Genomic DNA, 19,455 nt, shown 5'->3' with positions numbered 1-19,455 from the left:
TTCTAAAGTGAAAATCACATTATCAATACATAAATTAACAGTCTTCAGATGTCTTTGATGACTGTATTACTAGTATTCCCCAAAGCATACACAAAACACTGGAGACACTATTTACATATTTAAAAACAAAAATATTTGTGAAACTAAAATGTTTATTTAAGTTTTTCCATCAAAAAATCATATGAAATTTTATCAAAGAAAACATTGATGTCACAGGATAATTATTCACAGTAGATATTATCTTATCATTGTCATACATAATGGTAATCCTCCTGAAATATAATGTCACATTTACCATTGTATGTACTGTAATTCATACATTAAACACATGGTCCAGTCTAAAGTTGTCAATTCTTAAAACATTTAAATATGGCCGAAATTCTCTTGTGAATTAATACAAACAACAAACTCCAAGAAAATTTGTTTTTTAACAACATAATCAGTTAAAACTATGTACATTTCACCTGACAGACATGTACTGTTGGAGACAAAGAAAACCCTCACCCTTTGAACTCCAAAATATAAATAAAAGTGTAACTATTGTGTATTGAGCTATACACTGAAATCTCTTCAACAAATAGAATAAACCTGAGAATCTGCTTCAGTTATTGAACTGTACAAAATATCTGGTACATACTTCAAGTCATTTTACATCTACAAAATTTATTATTGTTCTTCGGACAATTATTGATTTAAACTCAATAAATTAATCAACAACAGCCCTTACTGTTCAATTGTTATCTAAGGTTAAATCTCATTTTAAAAATTACACCAAATACAAAACCATTCCAGTACACATACTCTATCACTGTTAGTCAGACTTTCCATAGCCTTGTCCAAGATTTGAGAGGTCATCTTATGTCATTGTGAGACCAAGGATTCAGCAAGTGTATCTGACAGACTCTCCTCTGCAAGTTGGGACAGGTATTTCTGTGGATGAGAGAAAGAATAGAAAATTAAAAAAAAAAAAAAAAAATCACATTTACGGTGGGCACCCGTGGTAATTTTCCAGATTTTCTTTTAGAAATCACTGGTTGTTTTAATCAGCAATTTCCATTAACTATATGCAATATTAAACATATATAGCAGATGAACACTGGTATTTGAAAAGTGAAATAAAGTTTATAGGATACAGAAAGTGTGCAAAAATTATTGAAATTTGGACATTCTTTCTCTTTTACTGATTTAAATACTTTTAGCACTAATTACCGGAACACAAAATTTGTTTGGTACTCTTATTGACACTTGACCTACATACAGAAGTGAATCCAATCATGACAAAGGGTATTTAAGGTGTCCAATTATAAACTAATCTCCTCTTTGCATCTTGTCTTAAGAGTGGCAACAGGGGAGCCTCAAAACAACTCTTAAATAACCCTAAAACCAAAGATGGTTCAACATCATAGTTTAGGGGAAGGATACAAAAAGCTAACTCAGAGATTTCAGCTGTCAGTTTCCACTGTGAGGAACACAATGAGGACATGGAAGACCACAGGCACAGTTGTAATTAAGACCAAGAGTGGCAAGCCAAGAAAAATGTCAGATAAGCGGAGAAAAATGGTGAGATGGTGAGAACACTCAAACTCAACCCACAGACCAGCACCAGAGACCTGCAACATAATCTTGCTGCAGATGGTGTCACTGTGCATCGTTCAACCAGCTCCTTTGTACAAGTGAATACTGTATGGGAGAGTAATACGTAAGAAGCCTTTTCTGCACACACGCCGCAAACAAGAGTTGAATGAGGTCTGCTAAAGCACATTTGGACAAGCCAGCTTCATTTTGGAATACAGTGCTGTGGACTGATGAAACTAAAACTGAGTTGTTTGGACACAACAAGGGATACACATGGCGGATGACGAACACAGGAATCCAAGACATGATTCCTGTCCTGTTCCTGTTCCTGTTCCTGTTCCTGTTCCTGTCCTGTTCCTGCTTGCTACCCACAGTAAAATTTAGTGGTGGTTCCATTACTTGTGGGGCTGTGTGGCAGGTACTGGTACTGCAGGTACTAGCAATTTTGTTGAAGTTGAAGGTCACATGATTCCTGTCAGTATCAGCAGTCTTCCGAACAATGTTCAACAATGAGTCACAAAGTTGAAGTTGAGCCAGGGCTGGATGCTTGAACAATACAATGTCCCTAAACACTTCTCATATTCTATTAAGGCATTCATGCAAAGAAACAAGTTCAATGTTCTGGAATGGCCATCTGTCCCCAGACCTGAATATTATTGAAAATCTTTGATGTGATTTAAAGCAGGGGTCTATGCTCAGAAACCGTCAAACCTGACTGAATTGGAGATGTTTTGTGAGGACAAATTTAAGCCAAAGGAGGATCTACTAATTATTGATGTAATGCTTGTGTTTGGGTGTTCAGATTTATGCACCTGTCTACTTTTGTTTTAATAATTATTGGACACTTTCTGTAAATCATATAAACTTCATTTCACTTCTCAAATGTTATTGTGTTCATCTGCTATAGGAGACATTTACCTGAGATTGCTGATCCGAACAACCAGTGATATATAAATAAAAGAAAATCTTGAAAATCATCATGAATTTTGATATGAACATGCCGTGACAAACAAGAGTGCTTTGGAGTTATCCACAAAAATAGAGTGTTGAATTCAAAGTTTGATGAAAAAGTTAAATTAAATAAGGGATAGTCCAAATACTGTATTTCAAATATTTCACAATGTAGTAAGAATAATATTAAGAAATCTGTAGTTAAAACACACACACACACACACACACACACACACACACACACACACACACACACACACACACACACACACACACACACACACACACACACACACACACACACACACACACATACACACAAATTCACATTACATCTACAAAGTTTAACCACCAGCACACAGACACACCAAACACATACAATCATACTGACAGCGATTGCATGAAACCCTAAATGTATTAAATTTCCCATTATCAGCTACTCGGTGCCAAGACATCTTGCATTACTTTCGTCTCTGGCAGCACAGCTGAGGTGGAGGAGTGGATGAGTTCCTACCATTTGATGGATTACATTCCAAGAGGAAAAACCTGTTTTAAACAGTTGTGCTGTCAGTCAAATTGCAATGTGTGTGTATGTGTGTGTGCGCGCGCGCGTGTGTGTGTGTGCGTGTGTGTGCGCGCGCGCGTGTGTGTGTGTTATTATATTTTTGCATTTTGCAGTTAGTTTGCACATCTGACTGCACTAGTCTATTTTTAATGTTCAACATCAAATATATCAAAATCTATAGCTTAAAATATTATAAAACTGTACGATTTCTTTGAGTTTCTCTTCAAAAATTACTTTAAGGTTAATCAATAGAAAACAGCTAAAATGTTCTTTAGACTCTTCTAATTGTCATCTATCTATCTAAAACTTTACAATCTGCTGTTATTACTGCTAACTTGTAATCTAGCATTAAGGGTTTATATATAATACTTAAATTATGATATTAAGTATAAGTAAAACAACTCTACTGTACTGTAGACATCAGTATCACATTGCAATATAGTTTGATATGCTTACGACATATAGAAAGTTGGGCAGCTCATACAGTTCACAAATATATACTGTACTACTGATCATCATATTAATTTGTCCTTATGATGACTAGATCACAATTTTCTTTAATTATGTCAAATTGCAACCTAAAAGGGACAAGTAGCAGAGGAAAGAGGAAAAGAATGATGTGCATGTGATGAATGTAAAAGTGTGACATAGTTATTCGTGAACCCAACGACAGGTGTAAAAAATTGCTTTCAGACCACACCAGTAGTGGTTTCAGTTCAGTGTACCACGTGTGCATATAGTTATAATTTTATGATCTAACAGTCTCTGATATAAATAGAGTGAGAAGAAATAGATAAACTGTACAAACATTTTATCATCATGTACATGTAATTCTCATATAATTTGAGGAAGAATGAAAAACGCTTAAATCGTGTTGTGTCTTATTATCATTATCTGCTGAAGAATAGTGTGTAGCCATGCTGTGTCTACCTGTAGGTTCCTGTAGTGTACAGTGCTGCGGCAGTGAGTGGTCTTTGCAACGTCCTCATTTGTATAGAACAGCCCACAGAGTTTACAGTAATAGCCAGTTTGGGGCACAATGAACTCCACTCCTACAACAGTGTTCACAATAAAATAGAAATACAGAAATCAGAATACAGAAAAAACATAAATCAGCAGTTGTCATGAGAGAATGTTGCAATCCTTTCAATTTCACAGTGTGTGTTTGTGTTTTAAAACAATTTTAACTGAATCAAAATTTTGATAACAAAAACGTATATATATTTATATTTTTAATTGAGAATATTTGCACATTTATTCATTTTATCCTAATTTCAATTGTAGGACAGAAACTAGAACATGCTTCCATCAAATGCAAGCTCCCCTCTCTTCATGCTCCCCTAGCTGGACCGTTCTCTATAGGGTTTAACTGATTGATTCTAGTCAACTGAAAATGCTTTCAATGAAAGAATACTACATTGCAGTGAAGAAAAAAAATACATATTACAGAATAAGATTTGACTGAAATTAAACTGTGTTTCCCTAATCATAATGTTGCTCAGGTATAAAATACAAGTCAAAGTGAAAAGTATTTAACAAAGAACTTCACTCACTGGGAGGTAAATGTGTATTTTAAAAACATCCCAAACATTCAAATATCCAAAGAAAAACCAGAATGTTTTTTATTATATTGAATTAATTATAGAGGATGAGTCAGTTTTCTTTTATTTAATGGTGTCTGGTGTTAATCTGAAATAACGTTTAAAAATGAGTGTGTAATACTGGCTGAGTAATGTGTGTTTTACTATGTGTGTTGTAGGACAATAACACCTACATTATATTAACTTAAAAAGCAATAGTTACTATGCATTTGATCTTAGTGCACAAATTTACATTACAACAGTACAGAAATGGGTGCGGGCATTACTGTTCTACATAATTTGGAGGATGAAATAAATATTAGGCTATGAATGGACACACTTTGTCTCAGACACACTCAAACACTTGTTCTTTGTGTGTTGTTGTGGTCTATTGTTACAATGTACCTCAGATTGTGTTAATCTCCATATAGCAGGCCCAGTACTGGCCATGTGCTAAGCCATGTCATTCTAGCCCTAATCATGATATAAATACTGATATCTCTAGGGTGCATTTCACAACATGCTCACAGAAGTGGATCAGCCAAGTGAGCTAGCAATTCCACTCAATTAGGGTGCTAATATAGCAGTTGTCATTGTGGTCATTAATGATTCACAAGATAACACTTAACTTCAATTAGGACTAGTCCACAGTCCCAAAACTCCATGGATTTATTTCCATGACATAATCAAAAACAGATTGATTCATACTCTTGGACTAAATTTAATCTAGCTGTTTCCAGAAGTCTGATGCAGTTTTTATCATTAGAATCAGGCACAACCTGACATTTTCTGATAATATGAAAACTATATGATCTCAATGTCTGTGTAGATTCTCAATAATCCAGGTGATGGTAATCAAAAGATGTTTAAAATCAATCCACTGAACTTTAAGAAAGTTTCTTGAAGATGTTTCACCTCTTATCCACAAGTTTGAGAACTGAAAAAGAGTTCTACAATTTAAGAAGCCTCTTGGATGAGAGGTGAAACGTTCTCTAAATCCACTGGATTACTTCAAACAGCTTTGGATATATGAACTCAATGAGATCCTTATTATTTTTTTCTTTTCATAATACATTTTAAATTTAAAAATATAGACATGTTATTCTTACCCAAAGGTATTGTATGTTCACTGACAGCTCTGTCCTGCTCACGAGATGGCAAGGGGGTCTCAATCTCTGTAAAAGGCAAACCAACCATTAGACAAGCAGGATGCCATGTAACATATTTGATTGTGGTCATGCGACTTTAATAAGAATCCTCAAGACCAAACGGTCATATGTTAGACAATAGTATGTTGATTCTGGCTTGAATACTACTAAGTTAGTTGTCTTCTAGATATGCTTTTGTTGGTGGCACAAAAGCTTTAAAAAACCAACATGTTAATCTCTATTATAAACACATTGTACTTAAAAGCTATTACAGGCTATTTGTAATTATGAATGTGAACTGCAAGATCTATTATCTGAGCAATCAATTACAAGTAAACAATGAGGCTCATATAGCTGTAAGGTACTGCAAACATTTGAATTTTGAGAAGCACCTCTTATAAGACTGTGATTTTTGTGTTGAACCCCATTCTTGATTGATTCTGTGATAGGTCCTACGTCCAGGGTTTTGCTGTCTTCTGCAGCAGAGATGTGATTTTCATTTGACTCTCCTGTTGGCTCACTTTTGGTTACTTCATTCTCTAAACATGTCTCCTCAAGTGTAGCCTTGAACTCTTCACTGGGGAAGTCACCAAGTACATCGACTGGTAATTCAGGAGCTGTTTGACACTGGAGGTTCAGGTCTTCAGAACTGGTTAAAACATTGTCTAGTTTATTATTTAGAGATGCCTCTGTCTGGTCTCTTACATCCTCACAGACCAGGTTAGACATCTCTTTTAATGCCTGAGTCTCCATGGAGGAAGCCGGTGGTAAGACATGCTCCTCCATTGCTTTTTCCTCTGCAGACTCATCAGGGCAGGGTGCATACTTTTCCAGCTCAGGAAGGTCAGGCTCAATAATGGAGTCATCTTCACCTCCCACTTCATCAACGGTGACAAGTTCCTCCATGTTCTTAGGATACCAGCACTCTTCATCAGAGTCATCTGCACTTTCGCATTCAGTTACCTACAAAAATAGATCAATAAAGGGGCTGTTGATACTCAAGAAGCAATCCACAGCTTTCAAGAAGGTATAAATATATTAGTGGTATTATATAAGGGTTTAATTTGCAGTCAAAAATTCTTACACTATTTCTATCTTTATTACATTCTACTTCCTCTTTTGGTTTATGACTTGAGGGGGGCGATGCAGACTTTTCTTTTGACCCTTGATCCTAGAGGAAAATAAACAATTTAGCATTTATAATGATGAATCCTGTAAAGCAAGTATGCGACAATAATCTCCATATATAGAAGTGACTTACAGTATTTTCAGTAGCATTTTTGGCCTCATGTTGTTCTCCTGTGGTGTGACTCTTGCTTGTCTTTTTATGCCTGCCCCTGCTTGGTGAACTCTGCCTCTTGGTTTCTAGTCTTCTGTGAAGAGGCTGCTCTGTCCTGTCAAAGTCCAAATTCCTCAATCTATTATGGTAATCACTACTATCCCTCTTCTTTATCTTTGCATCATGCCTTTGGTGTGGAGGTCTGGGTAGCTTATCTGACTTGAATGTTGGTTCCTTCATGTAGAAATCATCTATGTTTCTGTAAGAGTTAAAGCCTTGAGGGCTTCCTTGTGGGTGCCGATCTCTGCTGCCTCTCATCACTTCAATTCCTCCTCCTCCTCCCCGCTCATCTGTAGATCTTGAACTGACATGATCTAAAGGTTTCTGGTAAGTCTTCCAACGATCAGCTGACCTTCCATTAGGCCAGTCGTCATCCATCCCTTTCCTCCATCGGTCATCTCTTTCCCGTTCATCATCACCTCTTCTTGTTGACCAATCCCAAAGGCCCATACGGGGTCCTGTACCATTACTACCTCTGTCTGGACCCCTATAGGGTGCTCCCTGGGGGCTGTGGGCTGAACTGCAGGATGTAAAGCTGGGGCTGTGGGACTGAGAACTCAGAGAGTGGCTAATGGGGCTGCGGGAGCGTGGTCTCTCTGGCATGTAGCTGGAATCAAATGATTAAATACAAACGTTGAATTCAAATAAGAATCGAAGTCTTTATTTTACACTAATTTCATATTCAATGATTAAAATAAAGTCAGTATTTAATCATTACTTTGTTCACCTTCTCCTTTCGGCCTTTCCCTTCAGGGGTCGCCACAGCGAATCAGTTGCCTCCATCTAACCCTGTCTTCTACATCCTCTTCTCTCACACCAAAAACCTTCATGTCCTCTTTCACTACATCCATAAACCTCCTCTTTGGTCTTCCTCTAGACCTCCTGCATGGCAGTCAAAAACTCAGCATCCTTCTACAAATATATTCACTATCTCTCCTCTGGACATGTCCAAACCATCCCAGTCTGGCCTCTCTGACTTTATCTCCAAAACCTCTAACATGTGCTGTCCTTCTGATGTACTTATTCCTGATCCTATCCATCCTGGTCACTCCCAGCGAGAACGTCAGCATCTTCATACCTCCAGCTCTGTCTCCTGTCTTTTCCTCAGTGACACTGTCTCTAGACCAAACAACATCGCTGGTCTCACCACAGTTTTGTACACCTTTCCTTTCATTTTAGCTGAAACTCTTCTATCACACATCACACCTGACACTTTTCTCCACCCTTTCCATCCTGCCTGTACACGCTTCTTCACCTCTTTTACACACTCTCCATTGCTCTGGACTGTTGACCTTAAGTACTTAAAATACTCCACCATCTTGATCTCTTCTCCCTGTAACTTCACTCTTCCACTTGGGTCCCTCTCATTCACACACATGTACTCTGTCTTACTGCGGCTAACCTTCATTTCTCTCCTTTACAGGACAAACCTCCACCTCTCTAGCTTCTCCTGCTCTCACTACAGGGAACAGGTGGATCATTAATCATTACTTTGTTAATTACAAGAAATGAAAGTTGTCTTACTTTTCATGGTCTTGTACCTCATCCCTTTCCCGCTGTGAGCTGATATCCTGGATGATTGATTGAACATCTTTACCTGGTTTCTACACAGGGAAAAAACTTTCATTATTGCATAGCACAATGTATAATTTGCTTTTTTATTCGTCCTCCATTCTTACCTTGAGTTGCAACTCCTTGTACCTCTTAGACATCCGTATGAGAAGTTTCTGATTGTTAATCATGGCTGGAGAAAGTTGATAGTATTGAACCATGGCTTGAGCTGCTTCATTATAAGCCATCTCTAGAAATGCCTAATGAAGAGAAAATCTTTTAAAAATAATTTCATCTTGATGATTATATTGCCTTTTCTTTTTATTCGGTGAGCACAAGAATATTTTGAGAAGATCCAACCATAATGCAAGACTACTCTGTAAACAACTTCATGATTCTGGAATAAATTATTTAAAGGTCCAATATTAGGCTTTTTTAAATTCATGTCATTCAGTTGCCAGATGTCCGACTACACTGTATTTGAAATGTCTTGCCCTATTGATTGAATACTAATAAGATCACTTCCACCCTGAAATGCTCCGTGTTAATGGTCGTGCCTCTGGGTTCTCTCTTCATCAAGCCTCCCTCCCCTCTCAGGTCCATGTGCATCCACTTATTTTAACTTTCCTTAACTTCATTTCTACGTATTTGGGTCTTTTTTCATTTTTTTGTTAGTGATTTTCTCTCTTGTTTTTCATAATATAACTGTTAATTTCTCTGCGCTAAGCGTGGAGCTGCTTTCTCAGTCAGCCAAACATGACTCCGTGGCCCCATTGCAAAGGACATTGCAAAAGATTTGTGGAGTAAAACACACAAGTGTTTACAAATGGGACAAAAATCAGTGGAGTTGACAACAAATGATTACGGACAAGAGCTAATAAAAGCTGTGTTTCCCAACAATCGTTACGGACAAGAGAGATCGCTAGCTAATAACAGCGGGGAGATAAGCTAACGCAGTTTAATGAAACATGAGGTGTTGGGCGAAGTCAATACTTTACCTCCATTCATTAACCTACGTCGCAGTGAGGAGGAGGGCGAATGGAAGCTAGGACACTATAAACTACTTACCTGTGTATACATTTTTATTCTCTTATATATTATCTCTTCATTACAATTTCTTTAAGTTTTTCATACTTAAATTCTCCTTATTCGGCCCTAAGGCTGTGCATTTTTTCCAGATATTTATTGATGCAAGAAGCGTTTGTTCTCCAGATTCTAGAATGTGTAGGTTTAGGGAGGACCATTATGTATATGTAGAGATCTGAAAAAATGTGCATTTAATAACAGACCCCTTTTAATTTAGATTGAAATTTTGAATTTGACAAATCTTTTACTTAAAACCTGCAGGCCCCAGTGAATGGTCATCTATTATTCTTTAATAAGTTTCATAAAGTACAAGATAATAAAAAAAATGCAGCAAATAAAAAGATGTTATATTTTTGGTCGTCACAAAATACTAGGATAGCCTTTACCATAATAACATCTGGTACTCTTTCATATTATGATACAGAAAAAGATAGCCCACTTCCGCCTGTTGTGCTTTCTATCGGGAGGATAGGTATTCTGGGTTTAATTAGGGTTAGGGTTTTTACCTTAAATATTAACACAACATTCAACACATGACTCATCACTCCAGTTATTTTTACTTTTCAGTCAGTAAAATGAAAAGTATAAAAGAAAATTCACCTATGCTTATCCAGACATACAATAAATGTATTTTATTGTCACTTTTTAATCATGAAAACATTTTTTTTTCTGTCTTCTAAGACAGAAAATTAAAAAAAACTGGAGACTTAGTGGACACTTTTTTGTTTATTTATAAAACGGTTTTATGCGTCTTGTACTATTGCACAGCAATAGTATAATTTCTTTGCACTGAAATGAAATTTGTAAATTAACAATGCTCATGGGTAAAATTAAACAGCAAATAATGAACATTAATTTTACCTGATGGGTAGAGCGCATGAGGATGTAGTTTGTGACTTTGCCGAATGGTAGTCCCAGGTTAATGACATCATTCTCTGTGCAGCTGCCTTCAGGGAGGTTGCAGATGTGAATAACACGGCCTACTGTGGCTTTTCTGGGTGGAAATGACTGCAAATAATGATAATTAAAAAGTTTAAAATAATCTGTGTGCCATTAACGACAATTGTTTTAAATATTGTACATTGCAGTGGTGCAATTCTATTAAACAAATGAAAACAAAATATTTAAATTTAAATATTGCCAATACAAAACCCTTCAAACTTCATTCTACTTAAAATACAGTGACAATAACTCCAAGACCAATAGAAACTGGGTTAGTCAAATGATTTTACTAACGTTCACAGTAATGCATAAACCTGTTAACTCATTATACAAGGCTGGAATTCAGCTGTTGGTCAAGGGATTTGGTAGCAGTTCTTAAGCTAACATTTTCAATCACAATATCTCCTTTTCTCTTTTACAATGTAAGTAAGCATAAAACATAAAGAATTCATGTGAGTTTAAATCAGCACTGAAGCAATTTTTCTAATATAAATGTAGTATTACACAGGAAGTCCTGTCATTTCCCCTCTGTGATACAGGCAAAGAGCACATCTTTACATGTTTGACAATAGCTTATAAACTTATAAGCTGATTATTCACACACGTGTCACACATTTGACACAAACCCATAGACAAGTGACCTGCATTATTCGGTTTTAACCCCAATTTTTGCTTCTAAGAACAGTCCAAGACATAGAAGGCTCCCAAAGCTGCGTTCACGCCAGAGCATTTTTTTTTTCCCGCTTGTGACAAATTAACATACAAAGTAAAAGGAAAAATCGCTTGAGCATTAGATAGCTCAGGCAATGAGCGACTGTGACAGATCGAAAAATTTGCTCACTACCCGAAAAGAGAAATCTTATCTTCAGCGACATTCTAAGGCTTCAGTTGCTTGCAGCCCAATGTTGATTAGCTACTGTAAGCCCGGACGTGTGTGCTGTTGTGGGTGGGGACAGTGTTGTCAGCTATACGAAAGTTATTGTATCGCTGACGTATCGATGGTTTTGGGCCTATACCAGGGGTGTCCAAACTATGGCCGTAAGCTAACTGTAGCCAATGGGCCAGTTTTAAAGAAGTCCAAAAATATTGGCATAAAAGCAATGCAAGATAAAAAGTGACGCAAATACCATACATTGTGGGAGATATGAATATTTCTGCATAGAAGTCAAGGGAAAGTGTGTTTGTTTGATGTGCAATGATACTACTGTTAATGTACATCAGCACCATGAATCAAAATATCAAACCTACAGATCCTATACCAGTGCTGAAAGAGCATAGAAAGCTAAAAATGTGGCAGCTGGCCTGCGAACACAGCAGCATTTTTTCCGTGCAAAAAGTACAAGAGAATGCTGCCATAGCCAGCTTTGAGGCATCTCAAATTATGACAAGACACAGCAAATCTTTTTCAGATGGTGACTTAATTAAAGAGTTCTTCATTAAGTTAAAGAAATAATGTGCCTGGAAGAGATGCAAGAAATCAATAACATTCATATCCACAAACAGTTGTGCGCAGAATCATAGACTTCTCTGCTAACTTTAACCAGCAAGTGTCACACAAAGCCTGTGCTTTTTATTTTTACTCAATTGCATGTGACGAGAACAAAGATGCCACATGACACAGCTGTTAATTTTTTTAAGGGAGTTAATAAAATCTGTTGCATTACAGAAGAGCTGCTTGATCTCAGGAGTCTAAAGGGCACAACACCGGGTAAAGACAAGCTTTTTCTCTTTGAAACACAACTGCATAACTTTGATGTAGCACACTTCTTCATGTTGTCCGAGGTCAGGGGTGCTTCTCCAGAGGCCAAATTTTTCTCTAAAGTGGGGAAATGTGAATCTGTGACTATGTCTCGTATGACAGAATTCAGTCAGTGAGTCCAAGACAACACTGCCAAAGTGATGATTGATGATGATCACATCACACTGCATAACCTCAGGTTCTCTCTTGGAGCTTTGAAAAGGACAAGTTTGTGTGTTTGTTTGGCTCAACAAACATATGAGCAAACAGTTTTCTGTCAATTCTGTACAAAAGCAGATTGAGACAAAAAAAAGTCTAATGTGAGGATGTTTTTTCAACAGAAAATTTGATCAAAACCAAGCCATGGAATTGTTTCATCACTGCCACTTAGATGGACTCGTGTATACTTCAGAATGTGTGAAAATAGCTGGTGGATACACAAAGGAGACACGTTTAATTTCCATCATACTGTATATTGCGTGAGAATGTAATCATCACTGTGTCCATCTCTCTTTAAGCATTTTTTTCTGTGGTGCAACTACAAAATCTGTATTCATAAGACTTAGCTTGCATATGTAATATATGGCGTATGTATGTATACATTTCCATTCCAAACAAATAACATACAGAATGCTCATAAGAAAGAGTTTAAGTGAGTAAACCATGTTCTATTTTTGACAAACTGCACCAGGAGTAGAGTAAATCTTTTTTTCCCATGTTCCCCTGAAGAAGTTGGATATTGCATTTCTCAAATGTAAAAACACAAAGATAAGCAAAACCAGCCAGTGCGAATACCAGTTGACACCTCATGTTCCATCGAATGCAGAGTAGTGTTATACTTAGCTTGTCATATGAGGGAGTCCTATTTCTGCAACCATTGTGCTGTAACTGCAGTTTTCCAGTGCCCACCCTCCTCCTCCTTCTCTGGGTGAAAGTCCTGACAGACAGTTCCATGTGTGGGGCTGTCTGGTGTCCTAATTTCACTTCAGACTAACAGCCAGGTTTTTACTGGGAATATACTCAGGGAAACCCTGTTATTGTTTTTAATTTAAATGAAGTGAAAATGGAGAATTCATGTATTCCTTTAAAGTGAGATTTGAATAATGAATAAGAATTCTCTAAACATATAAATAGGAATACTTTAAATACTTTATTAATGCCCGGGGGGAAATTATTGCAGGTGCAGAAGAAGAAGATGAGGAAGAAGAAAAAAAAAAGAAAATTCTGTTCATATGCCAATTAATTAGTCATTCCTATAAAATGCGGGTGATCAAGAAATTTAAATTCTATGCCAAAAATTATTTTTTTCTGAACAGCAGAACATAAATTTCAATTTAACAATGATTCATCTGTTAACATCTCTATATCAGTGCCAGAGCCACCACCAGAACAAAAAATTAAATCATGTTGTATTCAACAGATCCAGGAAAGAAGTGATTGAAAAATAAGATGACAAGATTCAGAAATGTAAAATGGCAGTTTGACAAGGCATTTCAAACAGTAGCAGTGTCAGGAATGGTTGATTTTGCACCAATTGTCAGTTTGTAGAACAAAGCATTTTGACAAAAAAAAAAACAGTTAAAAATAGTCTATCTAGACAATGCCACAGTTTTAAAACAAATTATTCATAAAAGCTGAATTGTGAAAATTTTTTTTTTAAAAAGAAATACCTACAGAAGAAATACATTAAACAAATGACTTACTATATTTAAGATAATTTTCAATCTTGCTCCAGTCTAAATGATAAAAAAAAACCCTATGAATTAGATTATTGAAATAGGGCCTGTGTTTTTAACAGGGAGACTTATAACACTTTTTTAAAGAGTACTGCTCTATCATAATTCTAAATGAAGCCCAATGAACCAGCTATGTGAAATTCAGCCATGTTTCCCATTCTGTTTCCTTAAATGTATTTAGAAAGCATACGCATTTCAATATAGTCTGCTGAGGTAATGGATTTACCTACCATGATGTGTTCTGTTGTCCTCTGTTGCTAAATACATCTCAGTCTCATCACTGTGACCTACTGAGCTAAGACTTAATGGTGTAAAGGATAACATCCATTTCACACAGTACTTTTTTTATACCCCACTGACAGCATGCTGACTGACATTAGCTGGAATGGCTCCTAAGGACTTGTCTGTTTATTTGTGCAAAGTAGGATCCATGTTGGAGGATCCAAGGAGATGATCAGTCTGGTTTCACAGTTTCTTTCCACGTTCCACTGCAGAGCTCTCACACGTTGATCCCACAGATAGATTTACCAGCCTCTTGCCAATCTGAAACTTTACACTGCTGCCCAGGGGTGTGACCTGGAGGTCTTTATGGTCCATGTGCCTAAAAGCAGTTAGCTGTAATCCTGTGTTTATCTCCATTTGAGCTATGTTATCATATGAAGCCACTGTGTTACTTCATGCTGGGCTTCTTGACAATAGGACTAATGTCTATGTGTAAGTATCTACAGTATGTGCATATTTTTATACATCCTTCTGCATATCACAATTAGATTTTCTTTTGAGTTCCGCTCAAAGCGGTTTAATTTCTGAATGAATAAATGAATGAATGAATGAATGGCATAATGACCTTGAAATGTATATGTCTTTTATGTTAATAGTAAATATGTAGAAAAATAAAATCAAAATGAATCATGGTCTGTGGTTGTGTGTGTTTATTTGTGAGTCCTCTATGCTAAAGTGAACGTTTAGAGCCAGTAAAACCTTTTCTGCTCACACAGGTGATTTTTATAGGAACTAATGCTGAAACAGAGCTTGCCGCTGTGTAACAGGCTCTCCCAGCAATGAAAACAACAAATGCCTCATAAAGAGAGTTGAAGAAATTTGCTGGATTGGAAGAAGTACTTTTACACTTCTTCCACCCAAAAATGTATTTCTTAACAAATTGGAGCTGAAAACAAAACAAATGAGATTATAAGGCTACACCTCCCTAAAATGTAGCGCAGGTAGCCCTCAAGATACGAAGGTCCAATTTATGCAGATGCCTAGATAAAAGCAACCGTGTCCAACTGTGGTTCCCCTTTCTACCAAACATGTTTATTTCTTCATTTTGCTATCTTGGGAGTTTCAATTTAGTGGTGATGTAGTCTGTGTTACCGGCTGTAGAGACCCCATTAAGAAGGCAGTCATGTAACCTAGGCAAGCATCTTGCGTCAAGAATGACTCATAGATGTGGAAAAGAAAATCTAGTAATTTTCTAAAAGAAAACATCATTCAGAACCAGACAAAAAACAAAAAGGAAAAATAAATTTTTTGTATTCTGTGTGGTCTGGTACCAATTGATTCAGGGGTTGGAATCTAAAGGTAAGTTACATTAAGGTACAACAGTATTTTAATTCATTTATGTGTTGTTTTTATGTCTGTAATTGTTTTTGGTAAGGCTTATGGAATAGTACTTTCACATTAATAGTCGTAATAGCGTTTAATTGGGCGTCACGGTGGCACAGTGGGTAGCGCTGTCACCGCATGGCAAGACGGTTCGAGGTTTGAGTCCTGCTCTATGTGGAGTTTGTATGTTCTCCCCGCGTCTGCATGCATTCTCTCTGGGTTCTCTGGCTTCCTCCCACCTCCAAAGACATGTACTTCAGGTGAATTGGCCAGTCTCAAATTGTCCGTAGGTGTGAGCTTGTTTGTGTGTCTATCATGTGGCTCTGTGGTACACCGGCATCACGCCCGGAGTGTACCTTGCCTCTCGCCCCAAGCCAGATGGGATAGGCTCCAGTAAACTCGTGATCCGCAACAGCGGAAGAAGCGGCTAAAGAAAATGAATGAATAAATTGCATAAATGACCTCAGGTGGCCATTATGGATTGAAATTTAATAAATAATGACTTACAAACAACTCAGCTTAAAAAACAACCTTTTGGAACCAATTGTGTTTGTAGGGTGACGACTATCTAAATGATATGATATGCAGTGATATGATATATGATATGATATTATTCAGTATTATCCTAAATTATATTATATTATATTATATTATATTATATTATATTATATTATATTATATTATATTATATTACATTACATTATACTAGTGAGAACCCATGAAAATTCCATGATAAAACAATAATATCTGGCTTCATGGTATTCTAAACCAAGCGCACCAAACATAGTCCAAAATCATCATGGTGACGCAACGACTTTGTGTTGGCAAATCATGGATTGCGCTGGGTGGGCATTGTGAAGCCATAGATGAATGTTAGCAGGCTAATCTGAGAAAGAAATCTAACTAATCGTGAGATTGGGAAAGGAACTAACGTTAAAGGAAAAGGCACCTGTCAAAAGAGCAAGTGGGAAAGAAATTTTAGAGAAGTGATACTTCTGTTAGCTGACTACATGAACAGAACTGTATGTCGTTACTTAAAGACCGTTTTTGTCAGATGACGAGGAGCATTTTGGATTCTACATCGATTGTCCCATTACCACCCGAAACCATAGCTGGACAGACTGTTGGTGCTAGACAGCGAGTTTCACTCAGAATTTGTTGCCGTTTTCTGTGTCGTTCCTGCTGTTTGCTCGAATACATGAAAATTGTTGGAACAGTTGTGACACTCTAAAATATTGTTAACTGGGAGGTCCATGTATGGTTATTGTTTCTCCTAACATAGTAGATGCTATGAACTTATTGCTCACAGCTGAAGCCTGGAAATAAGACAATAGGGAAACAATCAGCATACATGCAGCTTTACGGTTGAACAAAGAAGTAACAGCCTAAGTTAGTTTCAGAGCTATCTGTGGATGGATTATGGACAGGATCTGCTGTTTCCTGTCCAAATTTACTACTGCTATATTGACATCATCCACATTCTCCTATAACTCAAAACAGAAAGCACAAAGTACATTTAAATACATTTCAAAATATGTAATTCATATATTGATAATATAATTGTAATGTACAGTGTAATTAACTGTCAACAACACAACTGAACATGGAATCACTCGTACAACTGATGTGTCCTGTACAAGCAGCAACTGTGATACTTAATGCTTCATAAATGTGTCTCACGGCTCCGTGTGTGTGAGACGGACAAACACGAAGACAAAGGCCACTTCGGTGTCACGGTCTGGCCATCCGGGTAGACGCTGGCTTTGTGAGTTTGGTCCTGGTGAATAAAGCATTGGGGTTCCCCACATGATAACGTGAGGTCTGTCACAATCAAAGAATATAAACCAATATGTTTGACAAAGTCAAAACGGCTCTGTAAGTGAGAGACATGGACAAATGTGAAGCCTGGAGCTAACTCAGCTAGAGGACCGAACTTCCGAGTAGAAGCCGGAAGGTCACAGCGTGAGGTTTTCAAGTGAGCTTATTCAAATATGTAGGTGGGGATTATATTAGTGTGCTCTCGTTACTCACAGTTTATGCGTTCCAGGAACCACACGCGAATAACGAATTTTGCACTATAGCGACAAACTATTTATCTTATTATTTACACGTGCCCGGAGTTTCCCCCACCTCATGCTGTTTTGGGCCGTGAAGCAGGGGAAACTCCAGGCGCCCGAAACCACGGCCAATTAACCTCAAGTGAATGTTTCTATGGAGGTGGGAGGAAGCCGGAGAACCCGGAGAGAACCCTAGCAGACACGGAGAGAACATTCAAACCCCGCACAGAGCGGGACGTGAACCTGGAATCGCCTTGCTGTGAGGCGACAGCGCTACCCACTGCTGTGCCACGAGTTATATTCAGACAAAGCTGATGTCTTTGTTACATATGAAATTCAAGTACAAAAGTTTTTCTAGTGCACTTACTGTTAGATCCGCAATTACAGTACGTGCATGCAGTATGTTTGAAGCCTGGGCCTTCAAAGATCATTTGTGTAGGTAGCCACTTTAGATATGATGGCATAATCCAGATAAGAAGGAAAGACATTAAAAGATATGGACACACTTCACAATTCATCCTTAAATTTTCTTACAGACGAGACAATCACAATCTACAGCCACTTATCTTATCTTGTGGGTCATAGGTACACACTGCAAATATAAAGTATAAATAATTGGAGACATTCTGTCCAACATCATCTTCAGTATAGAATGTGTTTTGTTATAAAGTATATTCTTATTCTTTCCAATGAATTGTATCCAGTGGCTTGACAATCATTAAGTTGTAAAACCAGGCTATATAAACAATGTCAAAACATAGTCTGTATTCAATGATGTAATTGCCTGGCTATCCAGTTGAGTAGAAATCAAGCCCGGGCAAAGCCTGCTGTTGATCCCCAGCAGCTGTCAACAAGGGGATTCGGGCCCAATCCTGGCACAATACAGTATTAATGCCCTTTCACAATGCCTTTTTACACTTTTTCCTGCATTAAGTGACACAGTCTTTACAGATTTATTTAAGGAATACTGTATATTAAATAATGTAGTTTCATGTTTTTACTGCTGATAAAATATGAAATATTGTTCTCTCTGGAAATCCTATGAGGTGTCAAAGACTAAACACAATGTATTCACAGTGCAGTCAAACTCATACTCTGGGAAGATACCATTATTTCCATTATTTTTGGTCATATTTTCCTTTACAGTCTGAGGGCAAGTCCCTCTACTCTTGGAAAAAAATCCATGCATTTGTCTGACCTTTAAATCTGGCTGGGTTGAGGGACATCCAGTGTCTGACATGGAATAAGTCTTCATGGCTTCTGTTGGTAAGTACGCTGTTTTGACTCCAGTGGATACATCTGTGTAAATAGATTAAAACTTGAATTTGAAACAAGAAAAAGTAAAAAGCAAATTTGTTTACTTCATGGAACAGTGTCATAAATATGAATTAAAAATTCATAAATGTTTTTTCTTTACAATAGTAGCAAATTTGAAAAAACAACAACATTATAATGGAAAATAAGGTACAAAACCAGTGCTAACATCTGACATCTGCTTATTCTGGTGATACTGTCATCAATCCAAATTCTTTCAGCTTCTCATTTTTACCTGGAGGTTTATTCCAGCAATGTGTTGACATTT

General features: G+C 37.1%; 1 protein-coding gene across 2 annotated transcripts in view; it reads right to left on the bottom strand.

Moving 5' to 3' along the window:
- Positions 1-143: 143 nt before the first annotated feature.
- rbm20 (RNA binding motif protein 20) overlaps positions 144-19,455 on the bottom strand; it is a 55,140-nt gene continuing 35,828 nt past the window's right edge. For both annotated transcript variants that reach the window (XM_068322719.1, XM_068322720.1), the window contains exons 5-14: positions 19,072-19,172; positions 10,657-10,803; positions 8,838-8,969; positions 8,683-8,762; positions 7,081-7,765; positions 6,904-6,990; positions 6,212-6,782; positions 5,781-5,846; positions 4,022-4,143; positions 144-930 (exon numbers count right to left, since the gene is read on the bottom strand). In XM_068322719.1, coding sequence (XP_068178820.1) covers positions 862-930; positions 4,022-4,143; positions 5,781-5,846; positions 6,212-6,782; positions 6,904-6,990; positions 7,081-7,765; positions 8,683-8,762; positions 8,838-8,969; positions 10,657-10,803; positions 19,072-19,172 — 2,060 coding nt within the window. In that variant the 3' untranslated portion in view covers positions 144-861. The remainder of the gene's footprint in view (positions 931-4,021; positions 4,144-5,780; positions 5,847-6,211; positions 6,783-6,903; positions 6,991-7,080; positions 7,766-8,682; positions 8,763-8,837; positions 8,970-10,656; positions 10,804-19,071; positions 19,173-19,455) is intronic.

The sequence above is a fragment of the Antennarius striatus genome, chromosome 8, assembly GCF_040054535.1.
Source record: "Antennarius striatus isolate MH-2024 chromosome 8, ASM4005453v1, whole genome shotgun sequence".
In the NCBI taxonomy this organism is placed as follows: domain Eukaryota; kingdom Metazoa; phylum Chordata; class Actinopteri; order Lophiiformes; family Antennariidae; genus Antennarius; species Antennarius striatus.
Note: the sequence above shows the minus strand (reverse complement) of the source record. Positions and strands in the feature narration are given on the sequence as shown.